The sequence below is a fragment of the Hippoglossus stenolepis genome, chromosome 20, assembly GCF_022539355.2.
Source record: "Hippoglossus stenolepis isolate QCI-W04-F060 chromosome 20, HSTE1.2, whole genome shotgun sequence".
Taxonomy (NCBI): domain Eukaryota; kingdom Metazoa; phylum Chordata; class Actinopteri; order Pleuronectiformes; family Pleuronectidae; genus Hippoglossus; species Hippoglossus stenolepis.
The window spans coordinates 8,426,383-8,444,857 of NC_061502.1; the positions used below are offsets into that span (position 1 = coordinate 8,426,383).

General features: G+C 43.6%; 1 protein-coding gene across 2 annotated transcripts in view; it reads right to left on the bottom strand.

Moving 5' to 3' along the window:
• Positions 1-18,271, bottom strand: part of LOC118099632 (MAM domain-containing glycosylphosphatidylinositol anchor protein 2) — a 177,763-nt gene extending 159,492 nt beyond the window's left edge. For both annotated transcript variants that reach the window (XM_035144332.2, XM_035144330.2), the window contains exon 1: positions 17,251-18,271. In XM_035144332.2, the coding sequence (XP_035000223.1) occupies positions 17,251-17,323 (73 nt within the window). In that variant the 5' untranslated portion in view covers positions 17,324-18,271. The remainder of the gene's footprint in view (positions 1-17,250) is intronic.
• Between the last annotated feature and the right edge of the window lie 204 nt (positions 18,272-18,475).

The following is an 18,475-nucleotide window of genomic DNA, read 5'->3' on the forward strand; positions in this document are numbered from 1 at the left end:
CAAATGAATGCAAATCTAGTCTAAATGGAAGAACCCTTAGAATATTAACACAAAGGCTTGATCTCCTGATCTTAGTGGGTGCTGGTTCGACTTGAAAAAGCTTTGCAGTGCAACAAGTGCAACAATTGTCTTGTGGGTATCCCTGAGTACCAGTGATTACCAACAACCGTTACATTTTATCCCCCAAATTGAGAATATTGTCCATTAATTTTCTTCCTTATCAGTTCGCGGCATTTGGAGATTAGCATTTTATTAAGTGTGCCAATATATCTGGGGGGCACCGCATATCTGAGGAGAGCAGCAGGGACAAAACAGAGACCATTATTATAAGTAAAGGATTTCTGGCAAAGGCGCCTGCATTGCATTGTGGCAGCCTGGATTACAAAACCCAAAACAAGCTGCGGAAATATAAAGGAGCAGCTTTGCAAATATCACACAAAGACTTAAACGCAGCCTCTCACAAAACCGGGCTATTATCACCGAACAGAGGAAATAATCTACGTGTATTCAATGAGTTCTTAAAGAGAGAATACACTGGAGTAAATATGATTTATCTTAACCCTCTGTGTTGCAGTGTGTGGTGCATCTCATGGCCGTCGTTGGCCAGAGGTGTCACTACAGAGCAGGGAAGGATCGGGAAGCTACAGGATTTAAATGATGGATTTTTATTGACAAACCCACCTTCTTGTTTTTATTTCTCTTCTGGGCAACTGTGGAGACGGCTGTGAGGCAGTCTTCATAAGAAAAAAGCATCGGAGGATTCGTGCCCTGTTTGTGAGTGAACATATAAATCATCTACTTTAAGTCGATGAAAGTCTTTGACTGATACATATCAAAGCTTCAGCTGCATCAGATGCAACAACATCATTAAAAGGATCTAACTGAGGAGCACATACAAATGTAAGCATCTGTGAATTATGCATATATAGTGGTATATAATTAGTATCAGAAGGTGCCAAAGTTGTCCCCCAGCTGTTCTTTCTTTTAGTGTTTATATATTATTTTGCTGTGTTCTGTTTTTCATGTCTTTTTTAACTTCTAATCTAAAACTTATTTTTTGAAAAGTGCTTCCCTTTAAAGTAAGCGATCTAAAGAGAGTTTTGATTAAACATATAAGATTTGCAAATGAGAGTATGAATATTCTTAAATTTACCCTTTGGACATGTTTAAAATACATATACAAATATGCAGCTTTGAATAAGAATTTATGCATGATGGGTTTTTTTCCCCCAAAAAATAGAATTGATCTCATTTAATCTTAAAATGAACTTCTCCCAAATTGAAAAATCCAGAATCTATGACTATAAAATTATGTCTCTCCTCAAAAGTTTCAGGGTTTCATACAAGTTGCCTGCTACTACACTGAAAAGTGAATTTTGCACACCTGGGTAAGTTGTTTACTGGACTACCAAGAAAACTATGAAGTCCCTGCTCGTGCACACGCATCTTAAACTTTAAAGACATTTAAGGTAAGCACAAAGAAACTTTCCCCCTGCAGCAAGTGGATGCAAAAACAGCTTTCCAGTATCAAACTCTGCATGAGCATCACCCAGCACAGTGTGAGTCAAAAATCCCATTGGGGTAATGACAAGCAAAACAAATCTATGACTGGAGGGGGAACTTTACAGGACTTCATAGAATCTGAGAGACTTTACAAAGTAGATGCACAGTTTAGTAGTCACATCAAGATTCCTCAGACAGGAGCCGTACAGCGTGTACTCATCGTACAGATGATAAACAAAATCACTGGAGTAACAGCTTTGGCTGAGGTAGAAGAGAGGATCGTCCACTAACTAGACGGTCGTGGTTTGATACCCGGCTCCCCCAGTATGGATACCATAGTGCCCTTTGGAAGACACTGAACCCTAAATAGACTCTGGTAGCTGCACTGACTGAACATACTGAATGAATGATGTGTGAAAAGGCACTGCGTAAAGTAGCGCTGTATGAATGTGTACATGTACTTTGAGTGGTACATAAGAGTAGAAAAGCGCTACAGAAATGCAGTTAATTTACCATCACATAGTATCTATCATTTATATTTCTGAGTGTGTTCGGCTATTGTGGGTAAATCAGCCAATCAGTGAGCAGGATCAAATTCATGGCGACATTGGATTTTAATATGATTTGTTAGATTTGTCACATATTTAATTCACTGGATTAGACAAAGACAGACATCTAATTATTTCATCCATTAGCTCTTTCCTAATTGATTTTGATAATAAATTACATTTTAAATGAATTATTTATACTTTGATGGAGGGTTATATCGTCCATTCCTAATTGCAATGTTTCCTTGAATGAAAAAAAAAAAACAACAAACCTATTTGAGCTCGAGCTGCTGCCACAGATCTGTGTGTGACCGTGCAATTTTATGCCATGAATTAATGAGTTTGAGCACATTATGTCATTAGACAGGGCAGTGAGCAGCTCCCACAGCTATTCCCCTCTTGCTGCTTTACTGACGTTATCATCATGGCTGACGTGTACTTCCGCTGCAGCTACGATGACAAGTACAAAAAGCCACTTAATGGCGATATAAATGAGTCAGAGGCCTTCTGCGTCTTGTTTTGTCTGCATGAGTGTGTGTGTGTGTGGGAGAGAGAGAGAGAGAGAGAGAGAGAGAGAGAGAGAGAGAGAGAGAGAGAGAGAGAGGCAGCAATATAGAGGAGCAGAAAGCAAACCCATGCAAGTGTGATCCTCTCTATCTCTGTGAGAATGAACTGCACGCCTCAGAGAGTGCCATTTTATTCACTCGCATCCCTCTCACTAAACCGTGTTTGCGGCTATGACGAAATCCCCTGCTGTCTTTAAGGTTTCGTTCTGTCGCCTCACCTCCCCTCAGGAGCGTGGAGGAGGTGAGAGGGAGAAAGCCTCATCTGTCATCACAGTTTAGATCAGTGTCCTGCCTCCACCCCCACACCCCTTGCCCTCCACCCAAACCCCCAGCAGCATATTATGCAACTTCAAAAAAAAAAAGAAGAAAAACAAGGTCACGGAAATAACCACAGAGGAATCATAGCTAGATAAACAGGAGGGGAAAGGAAAGGAAAGGAAGATCCTCTTCCTCCACTCTCTCTTTCTGCCCGCGCCCATTGCAGTGTGTGATTCAGCAGGAGGTCAGACTAGTGGAAAGAGAGAGCCCGCAGCCTCCAACGCATACAAATGCCTTTGGACACACATTAACACTCAAACAGGCAACATGCACAAACACAACATTGACACATACACGTCAGCCACTGACAGCTGCAGAGATCAGAACAGTTTCAACTAGACACGGTCCAATACTGTGTTCTTGTGTGTGCGATCCGAAAGGTTAATCGATGTGAAGACTAACAAACCTTATTCTGATCCCTCTTTGTCATGCATTATTAATAAAACTGCTAGTTTAAAAAAAAACTTTCCCATGTGAACTAAAAGGACACATTGCTTCTGCATTGCACAGGGGATTAACAATACCAATTACTGCCAAGGAGACGAGAGACGCGTGTGACTTAGAAAAACAGCCAGCAATCTAAAACATATTACGTTGAAGTCCATACTGCTTTGTAAGGAAACGAATTACAGTTGCATCAGAAGATGAATATTTTAATGCTCAATTAGTCACGAAAATGAATCAAAAACTGAGAGGCTGCAGTCACACCAGCAGTTCTATGTGGCTGTGCACAGCAGAGGATTGAGTTAAATGCCAACAGGGGAATGCTACCATGTTCATCATGCTGAGCAGATGCTGTGTTCAAAATTATAGTTTTGGCGCCTAAAAGTGAAGCCAAAAGTCTTGATCGCCACTTGGTTGATGCTGCAGTATAGGTCATACACCCTCTCTCCTCTATGTTAGCAGATTGGACACTGACAAAATGAACAAGTCCAAGTACAAATCAAATTCGATTATGATTTCTGTCATTTTGTGTAGTTCCTATCTCAGTGTTTGTTCAAGCCCTATTTTTTCTGGTATGTTTAGTTTTAAGTAGCTATTTACTATAGTACTATAACCAAGTGTTGGATAAGTGTTATCACAATGTGTTAATATCTGTATCATTGAAAAAGAAATTCAACACTTTACAAACTATACATACTGCAAATACAATTCTCTTTAAAAATAAATAAAAAACCTTAAAGCCCAAAGAGAGTAGCATTAAATCACTGTTAAGATATTAACTAAGACTTATCTAGTCGTATTTAAGACCTAGGACACAATATTTTAAAAATTTTCGGGCCAAAGATTCCGATTATTTTTGATTTTTGACTTTTAAGTCCCTGCAAGAACCCCTGTGTCCGACCTCATCAACATGATGAGAGAAAGCTAGATTCTCAAATATTGTTACATAGAAGTATTTTCGAGATAAAGAAAAAGTGCATCCTTGTTCCACTTGTCCCACCGTCCTTAACATGATTAAAATATTGAACTTTTTCTCTTTGCTGTTGGGTTTCTGTTTGAGCAAAAAAGCAATTTAAGGACGTCATCTTGGACTTGGGACAGCATTTTTCACACTTTTCTGACATTTGTAGATTAAAGGAGTAATTGATTTCATTGAAAAAGTCTGCGAAAGATAAATCTGTAATTAGTTGCAGCCCTTAAAAGACTCTTGGACTGTTGACTGCTTGGAACAATTAATTGGAAAACATCAAACATGGCTGTGGGAATATGCAGAATCATTTCTCACATTTCTCATTTTTATACCGCAATCAATACAAATGACCTATTAACAGATAGGGAAAATAACTGTAGTTTCACCCCTAAAATATCCCGACTGCATGAAGTGCACATGTGACCACTATCATCACAAACACAGCAGCTCATCTCTAAATGTGTATTTAGTATTATAATGTTACACTATAAACATCAGCTAATTGCTCATTATCCTGGTTATTTACATGCTAATGTTGTTGAGCCGGCTTAGTTATTTTGGGGATGTTACAAGTTTGTAAAGTCCACAGTAACTGTTTGTCAGTCCCAAACGGCCAAAGCATCATTAATTAAATTTGGACTGAGTACATTTCAACAGTATGCCAGTGTTAAGGAACATTTCCTCCCATCAGGAACAATTTAACACTCTTACTTTTAAGTACCTGCCCCAGAGCTGATCTCCAGTCCTACCAAAAATCATTTTCATCAGAAATTCAACTGTTCTTAACTAGAAGAACCGTGGTGTTCAGGGTGTGCATCCCTCAGCTGTATGTTTCCCTTCGACTGCCACGCATGTGTATGGTCATGTCATTACATGTTAATGGGCTTCCCTCTGATGCCACGGCAGCGGCAGAGAGACGGAGGCTGTGATGGAGAGAACAGGGAACCATTTGATGTTTGCCAGTTGAAAGAATAAGCCTTCCTTTGGGTTGTGCTTTCCACTGAGGCACGCTGGGATTGAAAGAGCGCTTGCCCAGGGCTAAAGGGGATTTTTGGTGGGCGTCACACATCCAATTACCTCGGTAGCATCACAGAAATCCACGGGGAATGCGCACACAAACAGAGAGATGCACACATTCACTTGGGCACCAACACACGCACAGCAATATGTAAGACGCCCACTGCAGGAGGCTCTCAGCGCATAGGGGGCACAGCCAAATATCACTACCCTGCTTCTGCTGGATCGACTGCAGCGGAATTCATGAATATTATCAGCATGTACTGATGTGAGGCTTTTGATATAAATATGGATAGCAATATGGAAACACCACCCAGGTTCCACCTCTTTGGAGAGTATTATTAATACATTCAAAGAAGCTATTACTGGATTTGCATGGGCCCCTCCAATGAGCCAAGAGGACCTGAGGATCCATTAATGTGTTGAAGTTTATTGGTGCATTTCAAAGCTGTTTAGACGTCTTCTTTTCTGTGGAGAACGCTGTGATTTTCTGGCTTTTTAAAATCCCCACCAACAAACTTTAATAACTGCACGGTCCCACATCAGCACCCTGAATACTTAGCAAAGCCATTCCTGGAATTAATGCATTTAGATTTGTCAAATTTTTCCACTTCTACCTACACAGGTTAATGACTTTAATATTTTCTCTTTTAAGATAAACAGGGGCCCGAAGGCCACTGGGAAATCATGCTTCACCAGATGTTACAGTGAAATTGATTTTGTGGGATATTTATAATTATAATCTTTTTTTTTTCAGTAACGCGAAGCTGATGAACCTGTTATATCTTTTTAGCTTTAAAAACCCTGTGCCACCTTATATAGTAATAATAATAATACAAATAATAGTAATAATAATTTACAGGGCACTCAACAAGAAAGAAACAATAAGTATGAAACAATAAAACATGAACAGAGAAAATAGAGCAATAAAATATATACAATTACGAGAGTCAACGTCAATCATTTTTAAAAGCTGAAGTTAAGAGATGGGATTGAAAAGAAGAGAATTAGTCCGTCTACGTTCAACAGGGAGCGAATTCCATTCTGTGTGGACTCTGAAAGCAAAGGTTTCATCACCCTTAGTTTCGAGGTGAGATTTGGGAGTAACCAGCGAGGCTCCATCCATGAAGCATACCAGGTCAATAAATCTGACAGGTATTTGACTGCGATGAGGCCTTAAAATTTAGCAATTAAATTTCAAGATCCCTAAAACTTTAAGGGGAAATGTACCAAATATCTTCATTTTCTAAATATAAGAACTTTAAACCTAGAAGATTTCTAATCTTAGGGAATACGGTGACAAGTCTCAGATGTTAGATCAATCAAAATCATTTGGTATGAGGGAATGTAACATTTTTGGGTTATCAACTGAAAATACAGGTCACCGATATAGAGTTAACATGTGCATACAATAAATTAATAACAGAAATCTTCCTAAGATCAGATGGACTGGCCATTTTCAAATAATCAGTTATAGATTAAGTGCAATTTTACACACTCATCCTTAATCCCAACTGACTTTGGAGGATACAATCCATGGTGACTGAGGCAGTCAGCTGAAGAAACAAAGTTGCTGTTCAGGAAAGGTTTTCTGCTCAACACAGAGACCTTTGATTACAGCCACAGAGCAGATTTATGTACCCTCTACACCAATATACACTTTAGAAACCATCTTGGGAGTTTTAATGCTGATAAAGAGTCAATGGAAAGCCTTTTCCTAATGATTATTGTTATTGAAATAGCCTCAACTGCCCAGATATGATGCCACTCTGTGAGGCATTAGCAGAACCAAAGCAGTAATATTACTACATGCAAGGGAAAAGGCAATGTAAGGACACAGGGGACATGAAATGGAGGGAAATGGGGAGAAGTAGAAATGATGAAAAAGGGCAGGAGGTCAGCTCAAGCTGTGAATGTGGCATTTGAGGAGGCCCCCCTCGGGCTTCAGTCATCTTCAGATGAAACACATCTAACTGACACGAAAGACAAGGGAAAAGGACCACCAAGTGTGCCTCGCTCTGTATTCACATTTAAAGGCATGTGAATCTTTTTCTTCAAGTCTGGGTCCACTGAATAAGTGATTTCTTACCTTTTAGGGATAATATAAAAACTATCACACCTTACTCACTCTGGCAGAAATGGTCCGAACACGTGTATTAACTCCACACATCACAGGGTGTGATGATATCTTGATGAGCTGAAATTGTACTTTCTTCAAGAACTGATGCTGCGTATAATACAGTTTCAACATGCAACAGCAGTTTTTAATTAATCTGCAATTGGACTTGTGCTAATGTGAAGAGTCTACATTTGGACACAGATATTCCGATATTAACCAGACTAGGAGAGTAGTCTGAATAAGATGTCTGTCATGTAAACAGCATTTTCTGAACCTGAAGTCAAAATAAGCATAAGTCAAATTAAGACACGATGTATATTCTGACCTGAGTTGCACTATGTAGATATGTATACATCTTAATCACATTACAATGTTCTATTGGGGTTTTCACAGCACTTTGCGACATCGACATACGGTGCTTGAAGACACATGCCCTGTGCACAGGATGGCTGGTCCTATGGAGAAGTCACATTTCTGGGGTTACAGAGAAACCTTAGTTATGCAATGTGTTTTAAGGGAAATGGATACCATGAAGTGTTTTAATCGGCACAAACATCCTTATGGCGATATTTTTTTTTAAAGTCATAGGAACATTGGATGTATGATGGATGTAATGAGGCCCTGAGACATTATCAGGCTCAAAAAAAAAAAGGAACTCCAGGCTGTAAATAGTTGATGTGAGCATTTGTTGAGGCCAGGGATTCCAGCAAGAATTTCACTGAAGGCAAAAAGCGTGGGCTGCTTGTGGCAAGGGAGACGCTCTCCATGAGCACACCTCATAGACTGCTAATAACTGAAGGCCAAAGCATAAATTAAAAGAGGATGCACCAAACTGTGAGGAGACTCAGCCAACATACCAAGAGTTTTTTAATTTAAATCTGTGTATTGTTCTCTGCAGCTGAAGCGTGGCTACCACCAACTCCTACACCTACAGTGTATAAACACCGTTTATCTCCAGGTAATGTGAACTGCAACGCTTTGGCTGCGGCAGATGCCTGAATACAGACGAGGAGGGAGACGGCAGTGCATGGAAGTGCACCGGAACTCCAACATCTGCATTCAATCTCGCTCCCAGATTTCTTTCTCCACTGACTGAACTCTCTGTGGAGAAGTGCTTTGCCTACTCCGGATAACTGTGCTTATTTTGCCATGGGAAGCCATTAACTGACAGTGCACGGCTTGAGGTTATCCCCATGGGTGTAACAGCCTCTGGGATATACTGTGTCTGGCTGGGAGATGAAGCGAGCATGACGCTAAAGAGATTAGCTATTACATTGTGAATTTTTGTTAGAAGAATAAGGTTTTTAGGGACTATTGAGATATACAGAGAAAGCCAAATAATACAAAAAAGGGGCTCAGCAGACAGTTGGATATCTCTTTAAAGAGGCTGGGAGGTTTAATGTAACAGCCAGCGTAAAAGCGCACGTAATGACTGCATCATGTGTACGAGGACACTCTGAGGCACGTTCAGCATCCATGATGAGTCTTGCTCACATGGGCTGATGTGTGAACACGGTGGTAAATTACATTGCCACACTTTGCTTCCCAGCAAAGTGTTGCCCTAGATAGATGGAGGGGAAAAAACACGAATAACAGAAAATGGGTACACATGCTCCCACACTCGCACCAACTGCATGTTCATCTGTGTCGAAATTTCACAGTGCCTCTGCAGAGCCGCAGCACAACCTCCAGCAAGTCTCTTTTTGCCAGTAGGTGAATGAGTGGATTTGAGAGAAGGGGGGGGAGCAGAGCATGGATATGTGAGTTTTCTGCGTGGATGGGAGGAGTGAGGAGGTGTCGGTATGATGCTAGTTTATGCAGGAGTGTCTCTATGTGCGGCTCCCATGCTGTCTGGCTGCCTGACGTGGGTTTTGAAGCTCGAGACTCTTAAAGGCGTCATAGTCAACACATTTACTCCGCCACTGTTCCTGCTTGTCAGAGAAGCTTAAGCAGTATTTGCTAAAAAAGACAAGTAGGCATCTTCCTGCAGGTGCCTCACAGCAATGCAACGGTGCTGAATTTGGCAGAGACACATTTGGCGTCTCTACCCCCCCCCCCCTCACAGCCATTTTATCTGCTCCCGTGCGCAATTGTAAGGCTGCTTGCGAGGAGTTTTCGTTTCTGCAATCACTTCACATTTGTTTCAGCGATTGATTTCCTGCCGTGTGAAGAGGAGAACGAGCGGGAGTGGGTGGGCAACGAGGGAGGAGCGAGGCGAGGGAGGCAACGGGGAAAGTCAGAGGATGTGCGATGCCAGGCTCACATACTGTCACCATGACAACAGACATCACTTCACAGGAGCTGCACTTAGGATGCCTGTGTGGGCTGAAGTGACATAGTTGAAGGTTGGCATTAGCCTCTTGTGGGTGCCACAACATACCAATCCTCTCCCGGCTCGCTTATTGCCTCATTTCCTCCACACCGCTGCTAAGAGACGCCCTGTTGCGCTCGTCAGGTACATGTCGGTACTGCTGAGGGACTTGTACTTTGTGTGTAAATGCAGGACCTGCCAGTTTGGTTTAACAAAGATGATCAAATTGACTGACATGCGTAGAGGAAGACAGGAGGAGACACACTAATTCAGTGAGTCCCTTTCATCATGTGCGACACTTTGAAGCTGCCTAGTATGTATAATTCCCTGTGATTTGAAGTGATGCCAATCATGGAAATGATAACTCAAGCTTCGGAAACACTCCACAGACTCTCAAACATATCTGTAAACTATCTGATGTTTTTAAAATCCAAACTAGCGCATGACTCATCAAGTTCCAGTACACAGATTACTTGATTATAGACAGTAGCACCAGCTGAATAGTAATGAAGGAATTTGCCGAATGGTTTAACACTGAATGAATCATCAATTTACATAAGAAGTTTGAACACAGAAGTCTTCACTAACATGTCATCACATTATATGTAACGCAGGAAAGAGGACATGTGCATATCAGCCATTTTCTTCTCTTTATGCACAAATTATAAACCTGACTACAGATATTCCATCCACTCTTATCAGCATTCAGCATGTACAGCCGGATGCCTCGCTCTCTGCATACCGCCTTGTTTATCGTGTAATGCATGTAAAAGGGAAGGTTGCCGCAATGAAAGCATGAATGCCTCTTGTAAGAACAATCAGTTAGGAGGGAGGTGTGGTAAAACTAAAACAGGGAGCGTATTTGATGAGATTTTAATGACCTATCTGCGAGGCAGTCGTTATAAATTGTGGGAACAGCGTAAAACCGAAGCACGAAGAAGAAGAGCTCTGACTCATGAGCGGATCATGTTTAAGCCTATGGGGCCTATTGTTTCAATTACCATTCTCATTACTGCACCAGATCCTTTACCTCAGAAACTTAATGTCATACTGTATACTACAGAATTCACAAACAGGTGTTGATGTTATAATAAAGGTCATTCACAAACTCAACAAGTGTATCCCCTTTTTCTGTATTCTACATCCAGCCAGGTTTTTGTTTCTGGTCAAGTGAATAGAGGATACATGAACTGGTCAAGATGGCTGGTTAGCAGGTAACTGAATCTTGTCTTTCTTTTCAGGGCCTCTCATCACATATAGCCAGTGCTGCAGAATTTATTTCTATTCATCGACTTAAAACAAAGTAATTTTGGATATTTTCACAATGTCTTCCAATAGGAGTCTTATTCCAAGGATCTATATTAGAGTGTGGATTCCCGTCCCAGCAGGTCCCACTGTGCTGGGTCAGGTTCGGATATAACTTCTGAAATTATATATTCGGGTTTGGTCATGTTGGCTATGCTGTGAACTTGAGTTTTTACTCGAGGTGGGGAACATAAAACACAAAACATTTATTTACCAACATAACAGTCAAAAATACTGTTAAAAGCACAAATCATGAGGCTAAAAATAAATCAGGTATAGAAATAAAATCGAGATCGAGATGCATCGATAATCGTTTAATCATTGAATCATAGCCCTCTATATCAGAATCCAATTGTGAGGTGCCTAGTTTTTACACTATACATATGTGTAATTGCGGGAAATAGGGGGCGTGGTTGGGTTCTGACTCAGGCTCTGTGGAGTTCGGACAGAAAATTTCAGCCCAAGCCGTAATTTCATCATCCTTACATGAGTCAGAGCAGCAACATCACAATTAACCCGTTTGGCTTTTTGGACTAAGACACTGCGGCTTTAATTCATTGGAGTTGGACCATGTGTCTGCCAACATGAGGAAATAAACACTATTAAAAGAAATTAAATCACTACAGATAAAAAGCTTGCTGCTGCACCGGCTATATTAGCGGGACCAAGGTTGACAGATCTGGTTCAACTCAGGCCTCCTCCACAGGTTAGAGGCCTAGTGTTCATTAAAAGTAGAGAATTGCTTTTGACTCTAAATAAACCGGGGAACAAGCTTGGCCTTGACATGTACCAGAACAAGACTTAATGAATGAATGACTACAAGATCATTAGCAGCAGCTTTCTGTCCTCAGCACAGTACAGAGCAGGACAAGTAGCTCAGGGTTTGGGGATGTGGGCTTAACAGTTGAAGCAGCCAGCCAGGTTACAATAAGCCTCTTTGGTCCGCGGTGGGGATTTGGCCTTGAATGATCCAGAGGTAAATTGTGTTCCTGAACTCATCCAAATCCTCACAGTAGAAGGAGGAAAGTATTACAGGTGTTCATGATGTGTGAAAAGTAGCCAAAGCTACATTAGACTTTTTTTTTATAGTTTGGAACACAAATCATCAAGAAAAAATATTACACTTGGTGAACACTCATAGTGAAAACATATTCCATTTATCTCAGCTGTGCATGGCTTCATCTTTGCTTTCAACAATGCATAAGAGAAAGGGAACAGGATGAGTTATTTCCTCGGCAGAGGACAGTTGTTAAACATCTCTGCAACTGTACAACCCTGAAGCCTGCGTCCCGTTTTTCCATTCTGCTCACTGCCAAACTATACACAGCTGCATCTTCCAAAAAAGCCAGGGGGGGCAGAGAGAGGGCAAATCCGAGAGTGGCATCCTTCCAATGGAGAGTGCCACCCTGCCATGCAGACACACACCCCACACACACACACGAGCAACATGACCTCTTGGCATTACAGTTAAGCAGCAAGTCACAGAGATAAAATTAAAGGGACACTTCACTGATTTTACATGTAGGAGAAGCATGACACAGTCTGTGGTTGTATAACATCTTCTCTGGCACAGAAAAGGCTTTTTAGGCAACATCCACACTACTGCAACGTCCAAATTACTGAACTAAACTGCACAACAGCTGTTAGCAGACAACAGGGTCAGCAACACTGGGAATTGATTATTCCAAGACTGATGCCAGTTGTTTTCTTCAGGAAGGGAGTCATGTGATTACAGCCTGATGAATCAGCGAAGGCTACGTTGTGTGTGAAAAGACCCAACCAGCATGTGTCTACATTGTTGTTTCCAAACATCTCCATTTCTGCTCCAGACAAAAAAGCAGTCCCAGAGTTTTCAGACTGAAACAGGTCCAGCAGAGCTTCCAAACTTCTCTTTTAGCGTTAACGTGTTAGCGGCTCTACAACTGCAGAGTAGTGTGGACACCAGATGTATCCATAGCACAGTTGATGCGTTGTCAAATGAAAATATAGTCATATGGATGTAGCCTTAAAGTCTGAGAAAACCCCCCTGATGATGTCATAGTGACATCATTGTGGGAAATGTAGGATCTAGCAATTTAGGAGCTTGACTCAAGTATGACTCTGGATACCTCAGCCCCTGTTTAAAAGCAAAAAAGGGCCGTCTCTCACAGGTCCCCTGGCTTTTTGAACATGCACTGCTAAACCTGAGAACAATATTGAAGTCTGGTTTCCAAAATCCACCACAACCAAACACAGCTGTTTCACCTTAATCGCATTGTATTCCAGAATTTAAGCAAAACTGTCAAAGATTATGCAGAGAATACTTAGCAGCGTGCTTCAGACTTAAAGTTCAAACATTGTCTCTGCAGTGTATGTTCAGTGTCAGTCTCAGAGGACTGGGTCCAAAGAGAACTGACATTCAGTATGATTAAATTGGTGCTATCTAAAGCCCCACCCAGGGGTACGTAGTAATCCCCAACGTGCACGACACGTTGTTCTACTCCGACGAATTCCTTCTTACACCCAGCTGTATATCCTCATTTGTCTCTGATTGAAGCACATACACTGTAGACGTCCGTTTGGGTGTTCCCCGGGGGATGGAAGAGGAAGAGACAGAGGCAGAGGAGAGAGAGGGAGACGGGCAGGGAGATAGGGACCCAGAGCGAGAGGGAGGAGAAGAGATAGAGTTATCCATGGTCTCATTACGGTGGGAAATGTGAGGGTCCCGATCCAAGGGAATGATGAAGGACTCCGTGGAGGAGGCCTCTGAGAACCAACAAAGACGGCTTTAGTTTCACTGGCAGAATGCATTTGCATAGCTTAGAAGCCAAAGCGTCTGAACCGGGGCTCATGAAAAGAAACCCCAGCAATTGCTTGGACTTCAATGCAAACGAGAGGGAGCGAGAGAGGGAGAACGCGGGTGGGAGAGAGAGAGAGAGAAGTGGGGTGGGAGTAAAAGCAGTTGGAACTTTTTTTCTTTCCTCTCTTCAGTAGCATAACACAAAACGAGATCAGGAACATCTGCACATCCCATGGAGGTTGTCGTCGACTGACTTTGATGCAAAGAGAACATACTGAGGGCGGTACATCTGCAGATAAAGTAACAAGCACAAACACATTTCCACGCTATCATAAGACTCATGTTCGATTGTAGCTGTTTCATGTTATTATTTAGTGCAGTTTGATTGCAAGCAACATTACACACGCATGTCACTTGAGGATATTTAGCAGGTTTGTAGGCACATCATGGGACATTTCCACCCACTATGATGGAGGAGCAGATACGGGCCCATCAAAGCTCTGGAGAGCAACACAGGAGATGAGCACAGGTCAAGATAATAGAGTAGTTCTCCAGGAGTAGAGTGTGTGGTGAATGAAAGCCATAAACTCACAGGAAAGAAGGGAAAAGAGAGGAAAGGGTGGAAGAGAGGAGGAGTAGAGCAGATGTTGCACTTCAGAGGTGCTTCTCCTTTTCCCTCTGTGGCCTGGAGTCATGGAGGGATGACTAGCCTTCATCAATCCTCTTTAATGACTGTGGCAGCACCACTTAACGCACTAGTATGTGATTTCTTCATTACCGCATCATGATTCCACCATTTAGAACTTGCAGCTACGACGTATACTGATGTTCGTGGATGAAAATAATCACAGAAAATCTAATTTTCCCAAACTCCCCCATTCATCTGCTGTTGGGTTAATTTGGCAATCAGCGAGGCCAAATGATATATGATGCTTTTAGTGCGACAAACAATTTGTCTGGTGGTAGTCATGGCTATCACCGTCATGTTTTCCACTGTGAAAAATAGGAAAATCCACCCTTGCATGATCTTCCACTTTCAAAGATACGACTGGTTCTGTGCACTCTGGCCTTGCCCTCTATAAAACCTGTTGTGGAACTTTACCACTTCCAAGTTACTTGGCACCATTGTATGTCATCCTCTCGCGGAGTTCATTTATTCAGTCATGCACTCGCCGCCTTTCACCTGTGGTGCACAATACTCCACTTCGCTGACCCCCACCACCTCCCCTCATGTGTCAAAACCTTCAGTGAGTACAATGGGAGGTGACGCAGCATGCATGCTGATTTTTTACCACTATCAATAATGAATTTTGACTTTTGAACTTTGCCATTTTCATTCAGACCAGCTCTCCAGAGAAATGCTGTATGCTTTAAACATGAGGTGCTCCTCGCCATTTACCAGAATGTGATGTAAGTTTGGAGTCTAAAACATCTATGTGCGGCAACTATCTGCCATTATCCCTTTTTCTGTTGCCATAGTAATATAAACAGCAGCAAAAACAAAGTAGAATGCAAATCGTAACTGGATAACAAAGATGGGGGGTGTTCGGGCTGCACATCAAATATATAAACCACACAATAGCAAATGTGGACAGTCAGTTGCACACTCAAACAATTCCATCCGATACATCCCAGCCTCTCCTCCTCTGCTGCTGCAATAAGCCCACGAAGCCACACATCCCACTATGGTGTTGCCATAGTGGGATATGATTCCTCCTAATGAGCTTGCGTCTTCATCTGCACGCACACGCTGTAGCATAGAGCGCTCGCTCCCACCAAGAAATCTGCAGCTTTGATCTGACGTTCACGTGATGAGTTGTGATGGCTAGCGACATGCCAGTCTCTGAATATATGCTTGTCTTGGAGACAGGCCGATGAAGAAGATATGGAATTACGTAGAAGCGATTATTTCTTACGACATGTATGTTTGATGAAAGGCTATGCCCCGTGGCTTAACGCATAACATGGAGGAATTAACCAACTCCAAACAACAGCTCCTATACAGGCATAGCATCAGAATGCCTAATCAGTCCTGAGAGGTTTGAAGATGAGGCTAAATTGATTGATTGAAGTATATCAGCTCCACATTTACAGATATGGTTTAATGTAGATGTCTCTGAAACAGGTGTTAGAGCATAAGACTTGCAGTAATGGTAATAACTGTGCACATATGTGAGCAATCATTGACGTGTGCTGTGATTATTCTCCAATTCACTTCCCCCCCTCTAGAGCAAATGAAAGGAAAAAAATCCTGACGCATCATTGGTCAGGTGCAGCACCACGACTGTTCCTGTCAGACTCACAGTTACCTTTTATTGCTACATCATGTCAGCACACACACACACACACCACACACACACACACACACACACACACACACACACACACACACACACACACACACACACACACACACACACACACACACACACACCATCATGGCGACAAAAGATCTTCTTAGTGCTTGGCAACGACCTCTGAATCAGAGCATCCCACATCCCTACTTGATCTCACATTGGCCCGGCACAATCCCTGCTTTGGTCAGAGCCACTGTCACTGCCGACAGGTCAGCTCTGTGCGCCTCAAGGTTTCCTCCCTGGTCCGATGTTAGTGCACATGAATCATTATCTCCTCACTGTGCTGCTGCTGCTTCCTTGCTGCTCATGCTGCTGCTGCTGGGAGGATGACGATTCATAGGAGACATCTGTGCCACTGGTTGCACAAGCAGACAGGGTAAGAGACGGAAATGTGTGTGTGTGTGTGTGTGTGTGTGTGTGTGTGTGTGTGTGTGTGTGTGTGTGTGTGTGTGTGTGTGTGTGTGTGTGGGAGAGTGACAGAGAGACACTCAGACAGACCTAAGGAAGAGGTAGACAGATCAACCACATAAAATCACTCATGACTCTGCCGACTAGGCGTCACAGCAGACGACAGTGCCAGGCCAACCAACCTTCTGACTAACAACTAACACATTACATGCATGCAGGTGACCGGTCTGAAGAGGCGACAGGCTCCAAGACAGCTCCACCAGGTCCCAGCGCAGTAATCTATGAGCGAACACTACTAAATTTAGCCGGCTCACCAACCATCCTGAGTGATGGATTGGATGATAAAAGGGGCTGTGCATGATTGGCTGCACACACAATTTGCTGTATAACCTCAGGGTTGCAGAAAACATTCGGAGCCTCTCACTCAGACGTGACTTTCAGAACCCGGTTTGTCGCCCTCCCATGAGCTGATGCTGCATGATTTTTTTGTTTTGTTTTATTACTGGACCTTGTGAATCTATAGGGGATGAGGGGGAGATTTATGTGCAGCACTGTTTTTACAAGGTCATGATCACATTTGGGTTTCAGGAGAAGCACACACTCACCATACACTCCTTGGCAACGGATGCCCTCCACGATCAGCGCCAGCAGCCCCCAAACACAGATAATTAGATCCATCCTTTTTTTTCACGTTAATCTCTGCATATCCAGCTCTCAATGGCAAGAAGTCCTCTCCGGGGAGGTGCAGCCTAACTGAGGTGCATAGACGCTGCGCTGCTCTGGTCCTCACGTCGACCGACAGTGGCTGTGAAGGTATTTAAAGACTCAGGTGGGGATGGTTTGGATGTCCAGTGCCATTAAGTCAAAATAGCGCAGCGCTGGCGGCACAGTGGCGCCGCGGAGGATGCGGGGAGCGCGCTGCGGAGCCCGGCCTTATCTCAAACAGCGACCTCTCCTCTCCTCCAGGTGGATGCCCTCCTCCTCACAAGGGGGGGGAAACAGTGTGAGCTTCGTCTTTAGCGAAAACCCCCGGGGAGGATAACCGAGGGCGCGCACAGACGCTGCTGACAACGGGGTGAGGGAGGCTCGGTACCCACGGACATTGCTTCTCTATTCCAGCTGTGGCCACGGCTCGCTCCGCGGATGCTGCTGCTGCTGCTGCACTGACTGCACGCTGTCACACGAAGCCATCACCTCAGCCTCACTCAAATTCTCCCCGTTCCCATCATGTCCCGGTGGATAAAGTCGTCAAGCGGAGGATCGTGCGCTCACACAGTCACATCACGACTGCACCGCCGACGCCGCGCGCTCAACTCATCTCTCCCGGTGGCGACGACGAGGGGAGGGTTCAGTCCGGTGAGCAGCGGCGGCGCACGGCTTCTCCTCCAGGCGCCTCGGAGGCGTTCGCCGCTGATGTCCCGGCGTTCCGAGATCACTTTTCCCCCTTCCCTGATGGATTCACGCGACGGTGGGAGCCGGATGTTTCCCCGCCGCGGAGCCAGTTGAGCATCGGTCACGTTGCGCAATACGTGCTGACGGAGCCCGAGTGGCACCGCAAACGGTCTGTGGCTACGTCAAGAGGTGCGTGGCTCCCGGGCGCTCATCTGTATGGGAGAGGCTTCGCTCGGCGTCAGGAAAAGAGGCATGAGAGGCGCAGCTGCTGGAGGATGCTGGGAGAGAGGGAGAGAGAGAGAGGGGGAGAGAAACAGAGAGAGAGAGAGAGAGAGGGAGGGAGAGAGAGAGGGAGGGAGAGAGAGAGGGGGAGAGACCATTGGAATCCAGGAGCTCCAGCTTTGACAGACCCCTGCAATCAACACTCGCTGCTGCTGA